General features: G+C 39.7%; 1 protein-coding gene across 1 annotated transcript in view; it reads right to left on the reverse strand.

Moving 5' to 3' along the window:
* LOC146469463 (FERM, ARHGEF and pleckstrin domain-containing protein 2-like) overlaps nucleotides 1-16,026 on the reverse strand; it is a 42,727-nt gene that overhangs the window by 1,075 nt on the left and 25,626 nt on the right. Inside the window, exons 16-35 of the mRNA XM_085123480.1 lie at nucleotides 15,857-16,026; nucleotides 15,216-15,271; nucleotides 15,072-15,102; nucleotides 14,292-14,425; nucleotides 13,980-14,058; nucleotides 13,667-13,768; nucleotides 12,647-12,731; nucleotides 11,316-11,366; nucleotides 10,798-10,856; nucleotides 10,511-10,582; nucleotides 9,596-9,664; nucleotides 8,991-9,080; nucleotides 8,456-8,569; nucleotides 7,723-7,758; nucleotides 6,779-6,887; nucleotides 5,568-5,812; nucleotides 4,491-4,598; nucleotides 4,335-4,394; nucleotides 3,468-3,559; nucleotides 1-2,251 (exon numbers count right to left, since the gene is read on the reverse strand). The exon at nucleotides 1-2,251 is cut by the window's left edge and continues 1,075 nt beyond it. Coding sequence (XP_084979606.1) covers nucleotides 2,170-2,251; nucleotides 3,468-3,559; nucleotides 4,335-4,394; nucleotides 4,491-4,598; nucleotides 5,568-5,812; nucleotides 6,779-6,887; nucleotides 7,723-7,758; nucleotides 8,456-8,569; nucleotides 8,991-9,080; nucleotides 9,596-9,664; nucleotides 10,511-10,582; nucleotides 10,798-10,856; nucleotides 11,316-11,366; nucleotides 12,647-12,731; nucleotides 13,667-13,768; nucleotides 13,980-14,058; nucleotides 14,292-14,425; nucleotides 15,072-15,102; nucleotides 15,216-15,271; nucleotides 15,857-16,026 — 1,844 coding nt within the window. The 3' untranslated portion in view covers nucleotides 1-2,169. The remainder of the gene's footprint in view (nucleotides 2,252-3,467; nucleotides 3,560-4,334; nucleotides 4,395-4,490; nucleotides 4,599-5,567; nucleotides 5,813-6,778; nucleotides 6,888-7,722; nucleotides 7,759-8,455; nucleotides 8,570-8,990; nucleotides 9,081-9,595; nucleotides 9,665-10,510; nucleotides 10,583-10,797; nucleotides 10,857-11,315; nucleotides 11,367-12,646; nucleotides 12,732-13,666; nucleotides 13,769-13,979; nucleotides 14,059-14,291; nucleotides 14,426-15,071; nucleotides 15,103-15,215; nucleotides 15,272-15,856) is intronic.

Genomic DNA, 16,026 nt, shown 5'->3' on the forward strand with positions numbered 1-16,026 from the left:
TCGCAGGAAAACGAAAACCGCGTCAGTAGTTCATGTTCTTGTAATTAAGTATTGATAACATTAATTGTAGGGATACAAAATTAATTATAATGATACGTTACTATATCTACACAAGTTACTACTGTTCGCTATTGGGCGATAAATACCGTAAAACTGTCATTTATTTTACTATACTGTTATACCAATGGAAAGGATATAAAACGCTGAAAAGCTTAGTTTGCTGTTCAGTACTTATAGTGGTTCATGCTTAGCGTAATTGCTAAGAATTTAGTACATTAACTACTAACTACTATGGAAGCTATTTAATATGTCTAAATCGTTTCACTAGCAGAGCAAAACTTCACATACAACGTGGCTCTTTCAAAATCTGCTCTTGAAATTGTCAAGTGACTATTTTGCAAAAGGACTGGGCCTTTGGTCAAAAGAGCGAAGAAAATATTTCTCACTACCTTAATAAGCGAAATACTTTCAGACGAGCAAAGTGGATCATTTTTCAAGTGAATTTTCAAAGGAAAAACAGACTGAGAAAAAGTTTTCTTTATTTTCTTTTTCAGAATGTACAAGGGAAGTATCCAAAAACGTCCACCAACTTTTTCTCTTTCCGTCTTTTTCTTGAAGTTGGGACTCGTGTTAATACTGGCCAACCAAAATAACCACTTGAGATAAAATTGAATGTATGATTTAAGACTTACATGTCATTGGCATTTCAAAGTAATTCTTAAAATAGATGTCAAAGATCTTTAATCGACATGATGAAACGCTTATCTGTACGAAAATTCTCGTTTTGCGTGCGCTTGTAAACATCTCTGACGCTAAGACGAAAGGTAGTTTCAAAAGTACATGTGGACGGGTGCCAATTTTCATTTTTTGAAGCTGATGTTTGGTTTCCCCTCTTTTGCTAAACTAAATTTGACGATCTTTAGAGTGAATGACTCAGCTTCAATCTTAAAGTCGACATGCAATCTTTGTGGTGGCCTCCTTCGCAGACGTTCTTTGACTCGTCACGTCACGCACTTGGAGGAGTGCGTGACGTGGCGATCCAAAGAACGTCTGCGTAAGAGGCTATAGAGCGTTTTCATCACGTGACTACCGGCCATATTGGTTTACTGAAACAAAAGAAAGTATTTGCATGAAAATAGTGCAATTCTCAGAGGTTTAGTTTGGGACACCAACATGGCCGCCATTTCTTTGTTTTGGGACACCAACATGGCCGCCGTGACGTCATGTGAAAACACTATATTTGACGTTGAGAAATCCCTCCTGTCATTTATTCTTTGTTGTCACGCAATCTTTCCTCACCTCGTGAACGATTGTGTGACATGACAAAATATCTGTAATGACTGCGTAGAGGGGTGCTTCAACAAAGCACACTCAAGATATTTCAACTGCAGATATTATCGTCTGGGCACTCCAGAATATTACTCAATACTGATGGAAAGGACACTTTAACACATCAAGATTCCTCAAGTTGAATAACATATTCACAAGACGCTAATGCTTTGATATTGATGGTGTAAGTTGACTGAAACCTACAATAATGAAACACAGAGGAAACCTTACATGAACCTGTTAGGTCAAAGGTGAAGTCCTGTAAGGCTCACAGAGATCCCACGTTCTTGACATGACAGTCGTGCAGTTTTCGTCGTTTGGCTTGTGCGAAACAAAATAAATACATCGGCTTCTTTTGTTTCTAAACTCCAGCTGTACAAAACAATATTAATGCGCTCTTTCCAGTCGTGTTAACTGCCGACTATCGGAAATTCAAACAAAAAAAAAAAAAAAACGCTTTGTAGATCTAAAAGTTAAAATGCTGGTAGCCTTTACAGCCAACGTCTGGAAATTCACAATTCGTCTTTGACGCACCGGGTAAAACATTTGCTGAAAAGCATTTTCCAAAGAGCAACTCTGGGAAGGTGATAGTAAAAATCTAAAGGTTTTAGATCCTTTAAGAAATCTGTATTAATTTAAATTATTATATATATGGGGCACGGGAAACTGCGCACCACCTCGTAAAACAAATCTAATACGTTAACCGCGGCTTTGTTTCCTGCAGCGCGATCTATTCAGTAGTGTCACAGAAAAATAAAAGGCGCGCAAAATAAACAGATATGAAATAGTAATCGCACGAAGTACATCCTTCACACGTGTACTGTATTAATACTTTGTCGTCTAGGGAACGGCACTGATTTGGCGGCTGAAAATACGGACTCTTGAAGAACTCTGCGTTGCACTAGCGATCACTTCCATCCATCTGAAAAGAGTAGAAAACATTTTTCATGAATGTGGTTCACTCTTTCTCTCCAAGGATCAGTCGTTGAGTGTATGGCGTAGAAACATTGGACTCTATGTAGGATATTCTGAAGTGTGACCATTCAAATGAAAGCTATTGAGCAGCACTTTCCTGTGGTGCTGTTTATTATCCTGTTAAAAGTGGTTCTAACTTTTGGATCTGTGAATGAAATCTTAGAGTGTGACCATTCAAATGAAAGCTACCGAAGAGCACTTTCTTGCGGTGCTGTTTATTATGCTGTAAAAAGTCTAAAAAGCTGGTTCTAGCTTTGAACCTGTGGATAAACTAAAGTGTGAGAATTCAAATGAGAGCTACTGAACAGTGCTTTCCTGTGGCGCTGTTTATTACGCTGTACAAGGTGGTTCTAGCTTTTGAATCTGTGAATGAAATCCTAGAGTGTGACCATTCAAATGAAAGCTACTGAAGAGTACTTTCCTGTGGTGCTGTTTATTGTGCTGTACAAAGGTGGCTCTAGCTTTGAACCTATGGATAAACTAAAGTGTGAGAATTCAAATGAGAGCTACTGAGCAGTACTTTCCTGTGGTGTTGTTTATTATGCTGTACAAGGTGGTTCTAGCTTTTGAATCTGTGAAATTCAAATGAAAGCTACTGAGCAGTACTTTCCTGTGGCGCTGTTTATTATGCTGTACAAGGTGGTTCTAGCTTTTGAATCTGTGAATGAAATCCTAGAGTGTGACCATTCAAATGAAAGCTACTGAAGAGTACATTCCTGTGGTGTTGTTTATTATGCTACACAAAGTGTTTCTAGCTTTTGAATCTGTGAATGAAACCCTAGAGTGTGACCATTCAAATGAAAGCTACTGAAGAGTACTTTCCTGTGGTGCTGTTTATTGTGCTGTACAAGGTGGTTCTAATTGGAAGGCTATTCAACTGAAAACTATTAAACAGTACATTCCTAGGGTGCTGTTTATTATCCTGTAGAAGGTGGTCATGAACTGATAAGGCTACAACTAAATAAGTAATTATTTATGGTTACTCCAACCGTATAAAACAAACACTTTCCAATTTACCAAGAAAATGGAAACTTCAACTATACTTATGTCGTAGCGAGGATTAATGACGCACACGAATCACTACACATATTACCCTTGATCATTTCACGAGGCCGTTGCTAGTTGGAAAGCTCAAAGCATTGGAAACTAAAACTGTTTCGTACCTGAAGAATGTGTATTCATTTTCTGCCCTAAAGAAATAAATGTGTGTCTTGTACTGGAGTTTGAAAACAAGTTCCTTGTCAATACCATCAGCCTGTGAAAGAAACAGAAAGCGAAAGTGTCAAAGTGGTGAATCACAGAAAAAAAAACTAAACCCTTGCCTTCAATACATTAAACGTGCAGCAAGACGCAATAAATAAAACAAGCGACATGAGACAACCGGATGCTCTTCTAGGCTACAAAAAGAAGTTGTGAAAGAAACGAGGGTTTGGTTACTTTCGGGGTTACAACATCAACTCGACTGTTAGACTTGCGAGATATTTCGTCTCAAATAACAAGGACATTTTACAAGTTTCGTTGTCCCCTGAACCATATCGTCAGATACCAGGACGGTAACGTCGAACCAAAGGAAAATCACTCGAAGATACAAATTCACGCTATTTGAGCTACCTCGCGATATAGATGAACTATCCAAGAACTAAATTGGTAGGAACGGAGTTCAAGTTATGAAAGAGAATGAAAAATTCGTCATGTGCTCGCGTTCTCCACAAAAGCTTGGATTGGGTCACTTCACGTTGCCATTTTCCAGAGGACAAAAAGGAAACGAAACAAAGCGCAAAACGCACATACAGAGATCTGATTTTATGGCGTTCCTGTTTCCACTGCCGTCGTCGCTGCTCAAGTACCTTTTCTATGCCTGACAAAGAAATCGATGGTGCAAATAGAGACTAGACCATGATGAGTTCGATGACAGGCTCGTGAGATACTAACCCACTATACCATACTTAACAAGTTTAGTTCGTTTTAACCCCTGTTTACTGGTCAATGAACTAATGCGTTAAGGAGGTACAAGAAGTTGATCAATTCACCTCAACCGGTCTGCCCACCGAGTAGCCAATCAGCGGCAAGCTGGCCAGCGGGAACTCGTCCTAAAATTAAAAACAAAAACATTAAACTTCCGGGTTCCGCCCATAGCCCACCAACATCCTAGCTTAAGTTTGCTAATCAACTATGCAAGCACATACCTCGTGCGTCTTGTAGAAGAACAAACAGAAGTTTGTAAAAACAACCCACAACTTCTGCCATCGATTGCCTGTCTTGAATTTCCTTAGCAATTCTCCACTCATTTGATTCTGGAAATAGATTTTAGAGGGAATATAGATTATTTTCATACCTTTGCTAAAAATACACGTTGACACGGATGCGTTTTCGTTTCCATGTTTTCGTTTTCGACAAGTCAATACTCGCATAATCGAAAAAGCTGACAAGAGCAGTGAATTCCGATATACTTTCCAAAGTAGACATTCTAATATGTACATGAACTTCTTTTTTGTTTCTGCAAAATGACATTAGCTTCAGATCTATGTAATGTTTAAAACACGAGCAGCAGTGTTTTATCGGGATTTAAAACCACGAGGTGCAGCTGAGTGGTTTTAGATCCGATAAAACACGTGCTGCGAGTTTTTTGAACGGCTTCAAAAACATTCCTGGAAAAGCGTGTGTGTCAAGAGAGTTCATAACAATGATACTTTTGTGAACGTTGGAAATTAGCAGACGAGAAAAACATTAAACACCGCATATGAAACCACTGCACGTGATGTTTTATCGACCATTTGATAGGTCAATGGGCTAATGAATTATTAATGAATTTTTGAAAGCCACTCTCAAATTCGAATCCAAATAAAGTTTATGTATGGACTTGGTGTGAACGATTAGGTTAATTTACACCAGCTCTGCATCACTATGCTACTAGGGACCTTTAGATTCTAGTACTAGTACGAAGTTTTTAAGTACTTACTATATCATTTTACTCTTTGTCAGCGACGAACTTGGCGCAGTTGTTTTGAATAATGACAGCTAAGCCCTTTCGTGATTCCAAAAGACGAGATCACAACGTTTCGAGGACTTGTTTTCGCAACTACGCCGTTCTTACAAAAACTCGTAGTAAAGAGACGACGGCTATCTCGTTTTCCCGCCAAAATGACAATGGTTCACGCGTGCGCACTCTATGTCTATTGGAAAATCTCGAAGTCGTACTCGTACTAGAATATAAAGTTCTCTATTATTAAAACACGTCATCAAACATTATCCATCACTCTTACCCGAACTGAAAGAGAGTGCTCCTTCATACTAATACTCGTGTTTCTATGCCAACAAACTCTCCGTGTGGACATTGTGTGCGTGTGCGCATGTCTTTTGTCTAGACTTGAGACCGGACTGGAACCAGCTTCGTCATCTGATCCGTCGCCGTTTGTTCTTCCTGTTATATCCACAGGGGTGGGCAGAGGCAGGACCTTGCCAATTGGTCCCATCTGGGGGTAGGGTGAATCGCCATTCATTACGTTTTCTGAAATGTAAACGCCGTGATAATTAGTTTCGATGGTACTATACAAAAAAGCAATCACAACAAAAGGGACTTTAACTCTTTAAACCCTTACAGTGATCAGCATCAAATTTCTCCTTGTTCCATCAATGCTTAATCAACCCCTGAGGTCATAAGAATTAAGGATATGATTACCCAAGGTGAATTTTCTTGATATCTTAACAACTTCTCCCTGTACTTTTAAAAGAAAAGTATGGGGACAAGATAGGAGATTTGTTCTTTTACATTACGGGTTAAAGGGTTAGGCAGAGAGGACGACGGCGGAAACGAGAAAGTCGATAGGAAATAGCTTCAATTAGCAAAAACACTGGCTCTACACGTGCGTTAAACACACATCTAGAAAGCAACATCGGTTATAGATCTGATTAAGGTTTTATGGAGAACGTGAGCGCAGGAGAGAAGATTTTCCTTTCTCTCTATGGACTTGAAAACTGCCCCTACGATTACAGCTCCTGGATAGATCGGTCGCATTACGCAAAAGAAATGAGTTGGAATTAGTGCAAATTTATAGTTCAGAGAACGCGAATTTGAAATTTCAGGTTACTTTTCCGGTGGCGTCGTCTTTGTTGTTCAAGGTCCCTTAATTTTCAAGGACAACATGCACAAGATTGATGGCTATCAGCCATTAGAATAACCCTTTAACCACAATCTTTCCGGTGTCTCTACGAACACCAAAACACTTACAGGGGCCTGAAGACACGCACCCCCGGAGGATTGCCCCTAGCTAGATCACCCTCTCCAGGGTTGGAAACTAAATTTTGACAGCATTCGCCATATGAGTGATTGACCTTAAGAACTGCACCAAAAAAGTTCACAATTTGTACTCGCCCAGGACGATTTTACACTCGCCTAGGCAAGTGGGCGAGTGCTTAATTTCCATCCCTGCCTCTCTGACAAGGCTTCACACACAGGACAGCAGTGATGACGTACCTTGCTCAAGAACATTGTAGCATTCTTCACACAGGAATCTTGTTGACCTCATGTTGGATGTGCGGTATGCCAAGTTGGACCTCTTCTGTGAACATCCACCACACAACTCCTACAGATAAATACAACCAACTTTTAACCTCCGGCGCATAGAGACACATTCGAAGCTAATCTTTACGTAACTTGTAAAATATAAATTGGAAAAAACGAACCGCATTACAGAAACATCCACTGAATGGCTTTTTTTTTCCACACTTAAGAATTTCATCCACAGACTTGGAACATACTTTTAAGGTTTGAATCACTTTGCACATAGCACAAGGCAACATAGAAAAGTACCATCATGACAAGTGTTAGGCATCGCGATTTGAAATGATAGTTTCTCTCACGATTGAAGCACCGATGTGGGTCGCCACGTTTCGACCGCCATACAGCTGGTGTTCATGAGACAATGGTGTTGACTGGTTGTGTATCATTATAGGTGGCATGGAGGTTGCTGGTGATTGGTGCACTTCGAGTCTCGTTTTGGTAGTCAATGAATGGAGGATTTCTAACATCAAAGTAACTCAACTGTGAGACAAACAATTAACTAAGCTATCACAGGAAAGTACTAAATGGATGAGGGGGTTGTTTCCAAAGAAACTGTGATGCTGCGTCAGTGGGGAGTGGAAACGAATGTTTGGTTTTTCAACAGAGTTGATCACTAAAGGTAAATTGACCACGGCAAAGAGATTCGAGTGCTGACGCTTCGAGCGTTAGCCCGTCACAGCGATCCGCTGTTCCGTAAATGACTATAAACCAATTAAACGACCGTATATGGGTTTCTTTGTTTTTAGTACATTTCTTTACAGTGATAGAGGTTCAAAATTAAAGGAAAAGATTGGGAATAACATTTTTCATTACAACAAATCTCACGATAACTCAACAGTAAAATTCGTAATACTCACCCGATCTTTGGCCTGTTTTACCGCTCGTTTCAAATCCTGTGATGAAAAAGTGAAACGATAATTAGCACGGCCTCGACTGAAGAAATTATCAAGACTGCCTCTTACCACAGCAACAAGATCAAGATCAAGGGTCAGAAAGGACTTGAATTAAGAAGCACAAACGGCCATCAAGAAACGGTCAAATTTGTACGTGCATTGTCTACACAAGCTATAGGTTGTACAAATCTAGCCTGCGTGGCAGGCGCTAGAAAAAAGAAGGGAGAAGAGGAGTCGGGCACGCGCGCGACGCGCGAGGGGAGCGGGGAAGCGCGCGACCGATTCTTCTTCCCCTTCCCCTTCCTAGCGCTTGTCACACAGGCTAGTCAAAACTTAACATTTCAGATTTCATATACAGACCCAAAAAATGGAAACAAATACGGCACCACAGGAAAGTACTGCTCAGTAACTTTCATTAGAATAGTAACACTTGAATATTTAGTCCACAGACTCGAACGGTATAACTATCTTATACAGCAGAACAAATAGCAACACAGGAAAGTAAAACGTCAGCAGATATGTAAGCTACACACATGCGCAGCCTAACAGGGAGAGGATCTTTTATGTTAAACGGACTCTTAAATTTGACAATACTTCTTTTATAAACGGATTCTCCCCACTTTCTCAAAACGAATATATATAGGTCAGTGAGGACAAAATGGACATTGATATTGGCGTTTTAACGGTTAAATCTCACCTCCATCCACTTGTACTTCTCCTCTTCTGAGCTGGCAGCTAAAAGCAATTCTCTGTCCTCTGTGATAACAGCGAATGAGAAGAGGCCATGCATCTGTGGACCGTCATTATCAAGCTAAAATGAACAGACAAATACAGAACATAAACAACAGCTGTCACGAGATTGTCGGGAAACTGTCGGCAAGATACAAAACCAGTCACTAATCTGTTCACCGTTTTCATCAACTACTAAAATTATTGCCCCTTCAAAAAGGAACTTCTGAAGAGTGAGCATTTGTCAAGCAGGTGCAGTGATCTCTTCACAGAGAATTTTTAACATCCTCGCATTTGTATTTCTCGTTTGCAGGGATAGTAGCGTCGCTTCTATCCCCAATTAAAAAAAAAGGCTACTTGTGGTGCACTCTTCAAACTGTGAAAGAAGTCCCATCAAAAGGGTTTCATATGAAGAGTTTGTCATGTGAAAACGGCTTTAGTAATCATTTCTGATTCTAAACAATCAATTCTGAAAACAAGAAAAAAATCGCATAATACAATACCGTTACAGTTTCCAAAGGTATTTGGCTTTGCACTCTGAACTGGTTGGTTAGGGTTACCCCTTTGCATGTGTAAATAAGGATATCTGAAAACTGGGACAAAAAGAGCGACTACAGTTTAGCAAGTTAACAACATAATAAAGAACAGAATTGGGCAAATTTAACATCATGCTGCTTCTTCAGTAATACTTATTTTAACACCAAAGGGGTATGCGACCTGCCTTGAACGGAAGAAGGTAGACTTCTTGTAGTTCCCCTTTTTTCCTAGGGTTAACCAAGAATTATTTCACCAGCCAAGCGCGATCACAAAAGCTTAGGGTTAAACTCATTGCCAGAAATGAGCCTTGGGATTAGGTGCTCTAAGGTGACGGGGTATGACAGGCAAACCAGTTTTCCCTTAAATTTCCTGAGGGCACCCCCGCATAAAACATTTCAGATGGACCGAGAACCAGCCCCTGGCTCGGGAGGGAAGCTTCCAGGCGACACGATCTCTTTTTCTGGGGTTATAGGTGTATTCTCATCTTGAGCCAAGCGTTTGAAGTAAAATAATATGCCTGAGATTATAGCCCTTTTAATGTAAGGCATGGCTTTCAGCGTTTCTCTCTTACCAGGAAAAACATCCTTGGTTGTGGTCCTTTCCTATCAATCTTCTGCAAACATCCCTCCCTAATGAATTCCTGAAAAGAAAAAAAAAAAGAAAAAATTAAGTGCAACAAGTTCTCATTGCGCACCACGATTTGTTAACCTTCAATACCCACAATTATTATTATTATTATTATTATTATTATTATTATTATTATTATTATTATTATTATTATTATTATTATGTTGATACAATGATTATTACTTCTAGACTGAGCGTTATTTACAAAGACGGATCAATAGGGCTTTACAATCAATGTCTCTAGGTTTTGTTAAGGTACTAAAATAGAAAATAGTAATACTGACAATATCAATTGAAACCCTTAATATGTACAACTCTTGATGAAGACTAATATTAAAATCTCGACCAATTCAAATAAAATGATATATTACAATTCTAATTATATTCTCCTTGATGTCTTCAATATATTCTTTGATACTGGTTGAGGGAATCAGTCTCAACATCAAGACATCTTATCTTTGATGATCGCTTTCTTTATTCTGATAACCTGTACCTCTGAACAAGCAGTAATATTAAAAGAAAAATGTGATGTTTCGTTCTTCCTTTTTTTTTCCTTTCCCACGAGTCTCTTGTAGCTCAGTGAGCTTCAGTGGTAGAGCATCCGAACTAGTAATCGGAAGGTCTTTGGTTCGACTCCTGATAGGAGCACTCGGATTTCCTTTTCCCGAGTATGCCTGAGTCACTGACTGAAAAACCACATCTATCAAGTAGTAATACTGTTGCTGGTCTCAACAATACAGCTGCAAAAGTAAGTTGACAGTCGCTGTCGAGTCTCAATCCTTGACTCCAGTCGAGACTGTCAACTTTCTTTTGGCTGGCACTGCAAGTCCTAAAACACACGAAGGAAAGCTAGACTCACCCTTCCTGCTTGCACAAGGTTTTCAATTCCAATGAGATCTCTTTCAAGTTCAATGATTTTTTGAAAGTTTTCCTGTAAAGCAGTAACAGTAACATTAAATTAAAACTCGTTTTATTTTCTCGAATCAGGAAAACACCTTTCTCGGGTGTTTGATTATCTGGAACACCGTGTCACACAGTCAACTGTCTGGAGTATTAACGGGCCTCCCCGACCCTTACACAAACAAACAAACAAACAAAACAAAACTTTCCAATTTCAAAATTGCAAGCAAAGCGACCATTTCTTACCAGCTTCCTGATGCTTTCCTCCACGCCTTTGACTGCTTCATTCACTTCATCCAAGGCACCTGACAAGAATCACAAAACGGTACATGAAGTTACCAATCAACAAAGCCTTTCGTCTCATATTTAACATAATACTACCAACAGTGGAACACGCAAGACCTCCGCCATTAATTGTACCAATGTGAACACTTAAAGCATTCTCTCAAAATTGCCATAGTTAAAAACGAAAACAGCAAGCTTACTGTACGAAAATAAATGAAAAGTTGCTGAAGATGAGACACCCTCCAGGACTGACAAAATTACTGGAATCTTCACTGACAACAAACGTAATAAATTTAATTACGCTGCGAAATTCAATTCGTTTAGAGATATTTTTTGAAATAATATTACCTAGAGGCGAGTTGAGAAATTGCCTGAGTTTCCCCTTGGAAGGCAAAAATTCCACGGCCAATTGTCCTAACCTTGAAAAACCAACCTTCTGAATAATGACTGGCAAGGCTATTGCACAAAAACCAACTTACCTTGAGTGTCTTGGTATTCGATATGCTCTTTTGGATAAAACTTTAAAAGTCCTAAAATGAGACAACTGGATTGTTAGAAGAAGAAAAAACGCGCTTTCTGGAGAAAAATGCAGGTGTGCTGGTCTAATTACTAGCTAATCTTCTGTGTTGCTTGAGGAGTATGAGGTTTAAAAAATAATCAGAACTGTAAACGTTGTCATATACTGTACTTCACCAGGGCTAATAAAAGCCTGGCCAACTGCAAGACCTGGAACAACTAAAAAAGCACTGTTTCATGCCAGTTTCCTTTTATTCACGGTTCATAGTACCAAACTACATGATGTGAGTTCGAATTACCTAAACAAAACAACAGAAATACATGCTACATATACAAAAGTAATGATGAGATAACCGAAAGAACGGGAAAATAAGAGACGTGCAAAAGCAAAAATATAACAGTACTTACTATTTTGTCCCTAAAGTAAATAACTGGCACGAAAGGCCGTAATCACAAACTTAATCCTGGCTTACAAAGAAGATTCAATAGCGTTCAAATTTACGTGCTTCAGCAAAATATGAAACTTTCATGCAAACATGGCGGCACAGCAAAGTCCTTGTCACGTGACTTGTAGCTTAATTCAGTTTTAGTCCACCCCGAGCGGGATAAGCGCAAAATAAGCGCTGAGAAACAGCAATTTCCACCATCACCACCATCGTCGCCATCATCATCATCATGTACAACTCAATAAACAATGGGCTCGGCTGCTCAGTAGCTTTCACTTGAATGGTTATGCTTCATGTTAACATCCACAGCCTTCAAAATTACAGGGCCATCTTGTAAAACACAACAATCAGCACCACAGGAAAGAACTGCTCAGTAGCCTTAATTTGAATGGCTACAATTAACGATTTCATCTTCAAACTCAAAATTAAAAACCCGGTACAGCATCATAAACAGCACCACAGGAAAGTACTGTTCAGTAGCTTTCATTTGAATAGTCAAAATTCCACTGACAAACTCAAACGTTGGAAACACCCTGTCCTTGTTCACAATTAGCAATAGGAAATTGCTGCTCAATAGTTTTCATTTGGATGGATGTACTCAAGAATTACATTCACGAATGCACTTTCATCTGAATGGTTACACATTGGGAGGCTATTGTCAGGGTTAAAGTTTGTACATGTGCTCACACCAAAAGTGTAGAACCTCAGAGCCCAGGCTTAGAAAGAACACACATCACAGTTTTTTCAGGCACACTGGGGATACTGTTTCTGTTAAGCAATAGCATCAGGCCTCGTGTTTTGGAAGTTTGCAATAATTATTATAACAATTGAAAGAGTGAAATACTTACTTTCTAAAAGAAACTTGTAGTGTACTATTCTTTGGGATGGCTTCAACAGGAAAGCATTGAATGGCAAATAACATACTTTTTGCGTCTGAAAACAAAAAAAACCAGTCTTGTTTACAGGTGGTGGATTTAAGACACCAATGTGTGTGTGAAAGAGAGAGAGAGTCTACATTATATTTTACTATATTATATGCAGCCTACCGAGAAGTGCAATGCGGTAACTTAATACACATAAAAAAGCTAGTAAAAATGAGAAATTTGAAAAAGAAAGATACCCCAGTCAGCCATGTTGCCAGTCAAGTAACCAGCTTTAGATTGCATTAACAACTGCGTTGCTAAGTAGAGGTTGGGTGCCTGTGATACCGAGGAGCTTCCACTATTGGCAGCCAGCTCCTAGATGGAGACCGCTCCCATGGCTGGGAAATCCTGGCAACCCAGCCATGAGCCCCCACGCGGCAGGGAAGAAAGCAGGTACCTGTCACACTGAGAACATCAGTGGAAAAGGGGAGGGAAGGGGGAGGGAAGAAACCGCTTATAAACTGAGTCACAATGTTTGTGACGCCCATGCTGAATAAAGCACGCTAAAAAGCTGCCGAACACACCAAAATGGCTTAACGCTAAATGCACTAGAACACGCTAAGATGCATACTGGTCCCAGAGCATGATGGGTCTTGGTACATGCGCATCTCGCAAATGCCGCTGGCCAACAGGATGGAACAGGCGCTCCTTGTTGTTAACTCCATTAAATTGCATTTAACTGCATAAAATAGGGGAAAAGACAGTTCATTTTGAAAAGAACATTAACTATAAAAACGTTACATAACGTTTCAACGACTTTGTGTCATCATTGTCAAAGGGTAATGATGACATGAAGACGTGGAAATATTGTGTAACGTTTTAATCATAAATTTTTCTTTTAAAATGTGTATCAAGATCAAGCCTCATTAAAAGATGTGTCAACAAGGAAACTGAAATCCAGGAAAGAAGGTTCACTGCAGTAAGGCTTATTGAACTCAAGCATACCTCAAACTCTTTGTACGCAACTTCAAAGTCCTTGTAGTTTTTCGTAGCATCCTCTAACTCGAGCATAACCTGATCATGTCTCTTGAGGTGGTGCAGATAACGCTGGGTGAATCAACCAACAAAAAGATAAGTATTTAAAAAAGACATACACTGATGAAAAAAAAAAAATTGTAAAATCAAGGTAGCTACATGCATAAGGAAACATGTACAGTGGAACCTCTCCTTACGGACACCTCTATAATACGGACACCTCTATAATACGGACACTTATTCCTGTCCCCTTGGTGTCCATAATAAAGAGGTTTGACTGTACCTTTATCTGCTTCATGTTTCGTAGCATCAGGTCCCCTATTCTTGGAGTTCCTTCAGTTCTTGATGGTCCACTTGCATCCCTTTGCCACCATAAAACAAAACAGCAACCATTTAATATTAAGTAAAATAAATAAACAAAATTAATACTTAATGGAAGATAGACAGATTTTTCTGATTCTTGTATAGAACAGGCTAGTAAAGAGTCAACATGTCAAACCATGGTCACAAATCCTGGTAAGCAACACATAAACTTCCCCCATTGCCTGTAACTCCTTACACATCCTGAGGGCTAAATGTTGAAATAATATCTCACCACAGAGTCATTCTCTGCTCCAGCTCTGACAGGAATGCACAGTGGAAATCATAGATAGGATCAAAAGTTGACAATAAAAGTTTTCTTGTTGGTTCTGGAAGCACACCATCTTCACTGACAACATCTCGAAAAGCCTGACGCAAGAAAAACCAAAACCACATTTACCAATAATTTAACAGTATACAGTTTAAGGCAAGATGTAGGCTGACTGAAGTCAAATCACATTTTTATGTACACTGTTTCGGAGCTGAAAACTGACTCCATCAACCCTATTCAGCCTAGTGGTGGGGTGGGGTGTGGGATTGGGGGAGAAGGGGGGGGGGGGGGCAGAGCATACAGTGTTCGCACTTACTCTTGAACATTCGCCACCTTTGTAGACTTTAAGCAAACAGCACCAACTTTTGGGGCTTTTCCTAAAATTTATCTGTCAACAATTTGGTATGACATTTAACTGTTCACATGACTTGAGTATTAGGCACACTTATTTGAATTCCCACCCACCTGCCTTCCCTCAGCACAGGATCGCAAGAAAAGCCTGCACTGAATAAGGTTAATGGGTGTCTAGAGTAGATACGATAATTTTAAGAAAAATGCATGTGTCAGGACCAAACAAGCTGTCTGCAATAAGGACATATCAGTATTATGTAAAACGGGCGTCAACAAAGCAAGGTTCAACTGAATGGGCATTAGTGAAATCTCATGCTGTCACTGGATAAGTAACTCTAATATTCAGATGGTCCTTCTTCAGAACAAAGCAACAGAACAACAAGAAGTACTTACAATGGTTACCACTTCCAAGTCTTTCACATATCTGTTAATTAAGAAATTGATAACAGAGATTAGTAATCCAAGTAACATTTGGAAGTACCATAATTTGGGTGGTGTGGGGGGGAGGAGGGGGGATAGCATTGCAGTAATACTTACGTTCTTTCCGTGTTTAGGAGCTCCCTTGCAACATTGTAGGCAGCACCATATAATTCCTGTTTAGAGAAATAAAAGGCTGTCAGTCAGGCAGCACTAAATGCACTCAAGAATTGTACATATATTTAAGCAGTTTTTTAGTTCCTGGCAGGTCCACACCAGCCTTTGGGTTGCCACAAACCGACCTGCCTTAACAAAAATTATATGTATGAATGTATGTATGTATGTAGCAGGACTTACTACAGTTCAAACTGTTGTGACTTTCTGACTGCTGCACAAATACTCTGACCAACAGAACACTAGCTACATGTAGCCCTTTAGCCTTACACTCCCACAGGAAATGCTGTATTTTTGTAAAACAGCTACTTGCAACACCTGTGCCAAATATAATAAACCAATTGAAAGGTTTTGTCTGGGGAATTGTATATTATTAAATCATTCCAGAAATCTCTGATGGAAGTGAAAGAATTACGTGTCACCCTCCTTCAACACAGATGATTTTGCTTGTTTTGTATACTAGTTTGGCTGTTTGTTGATTGCCACTTGCATGCACTACAGATTCTTAATACAGTATCTGCCTGAGAGCTGATGGATACTCCTAACCGGAAAATTGTCAGTGATGATAAGTGCACAAGACTTTTTACCTTGGATATATAGGCTCCCTTTTGAAATAAGGGAGGAGTGGATGGGGACACGGGGGGTGACATTTCCAAGCTGCTTCGGAATGGCGACGCTGTCTCATCAAACACAGTGTCCCTTGTTTCTGTAGAGTCTGAGGTTGTACCACTGTCTGAGCTATGAGAGCCTCGACTGC

The sequence above is a fragment of the Pavona decussata genome, unplaced genomic scaffold (assembly GCF_977016875.1).
Source record: "Pavona decussata unplaced genomic scaffold, jaPavDecu1.1 SCAFFOLD_124, whole genome shotgun sequence".
Classification (NCBI taxonomy): Eukaryota; Metazoa; Cnidaria; class Anthozoa; order Scleractinia; family Agariciidae; genus Pavona; species Pavona decussata.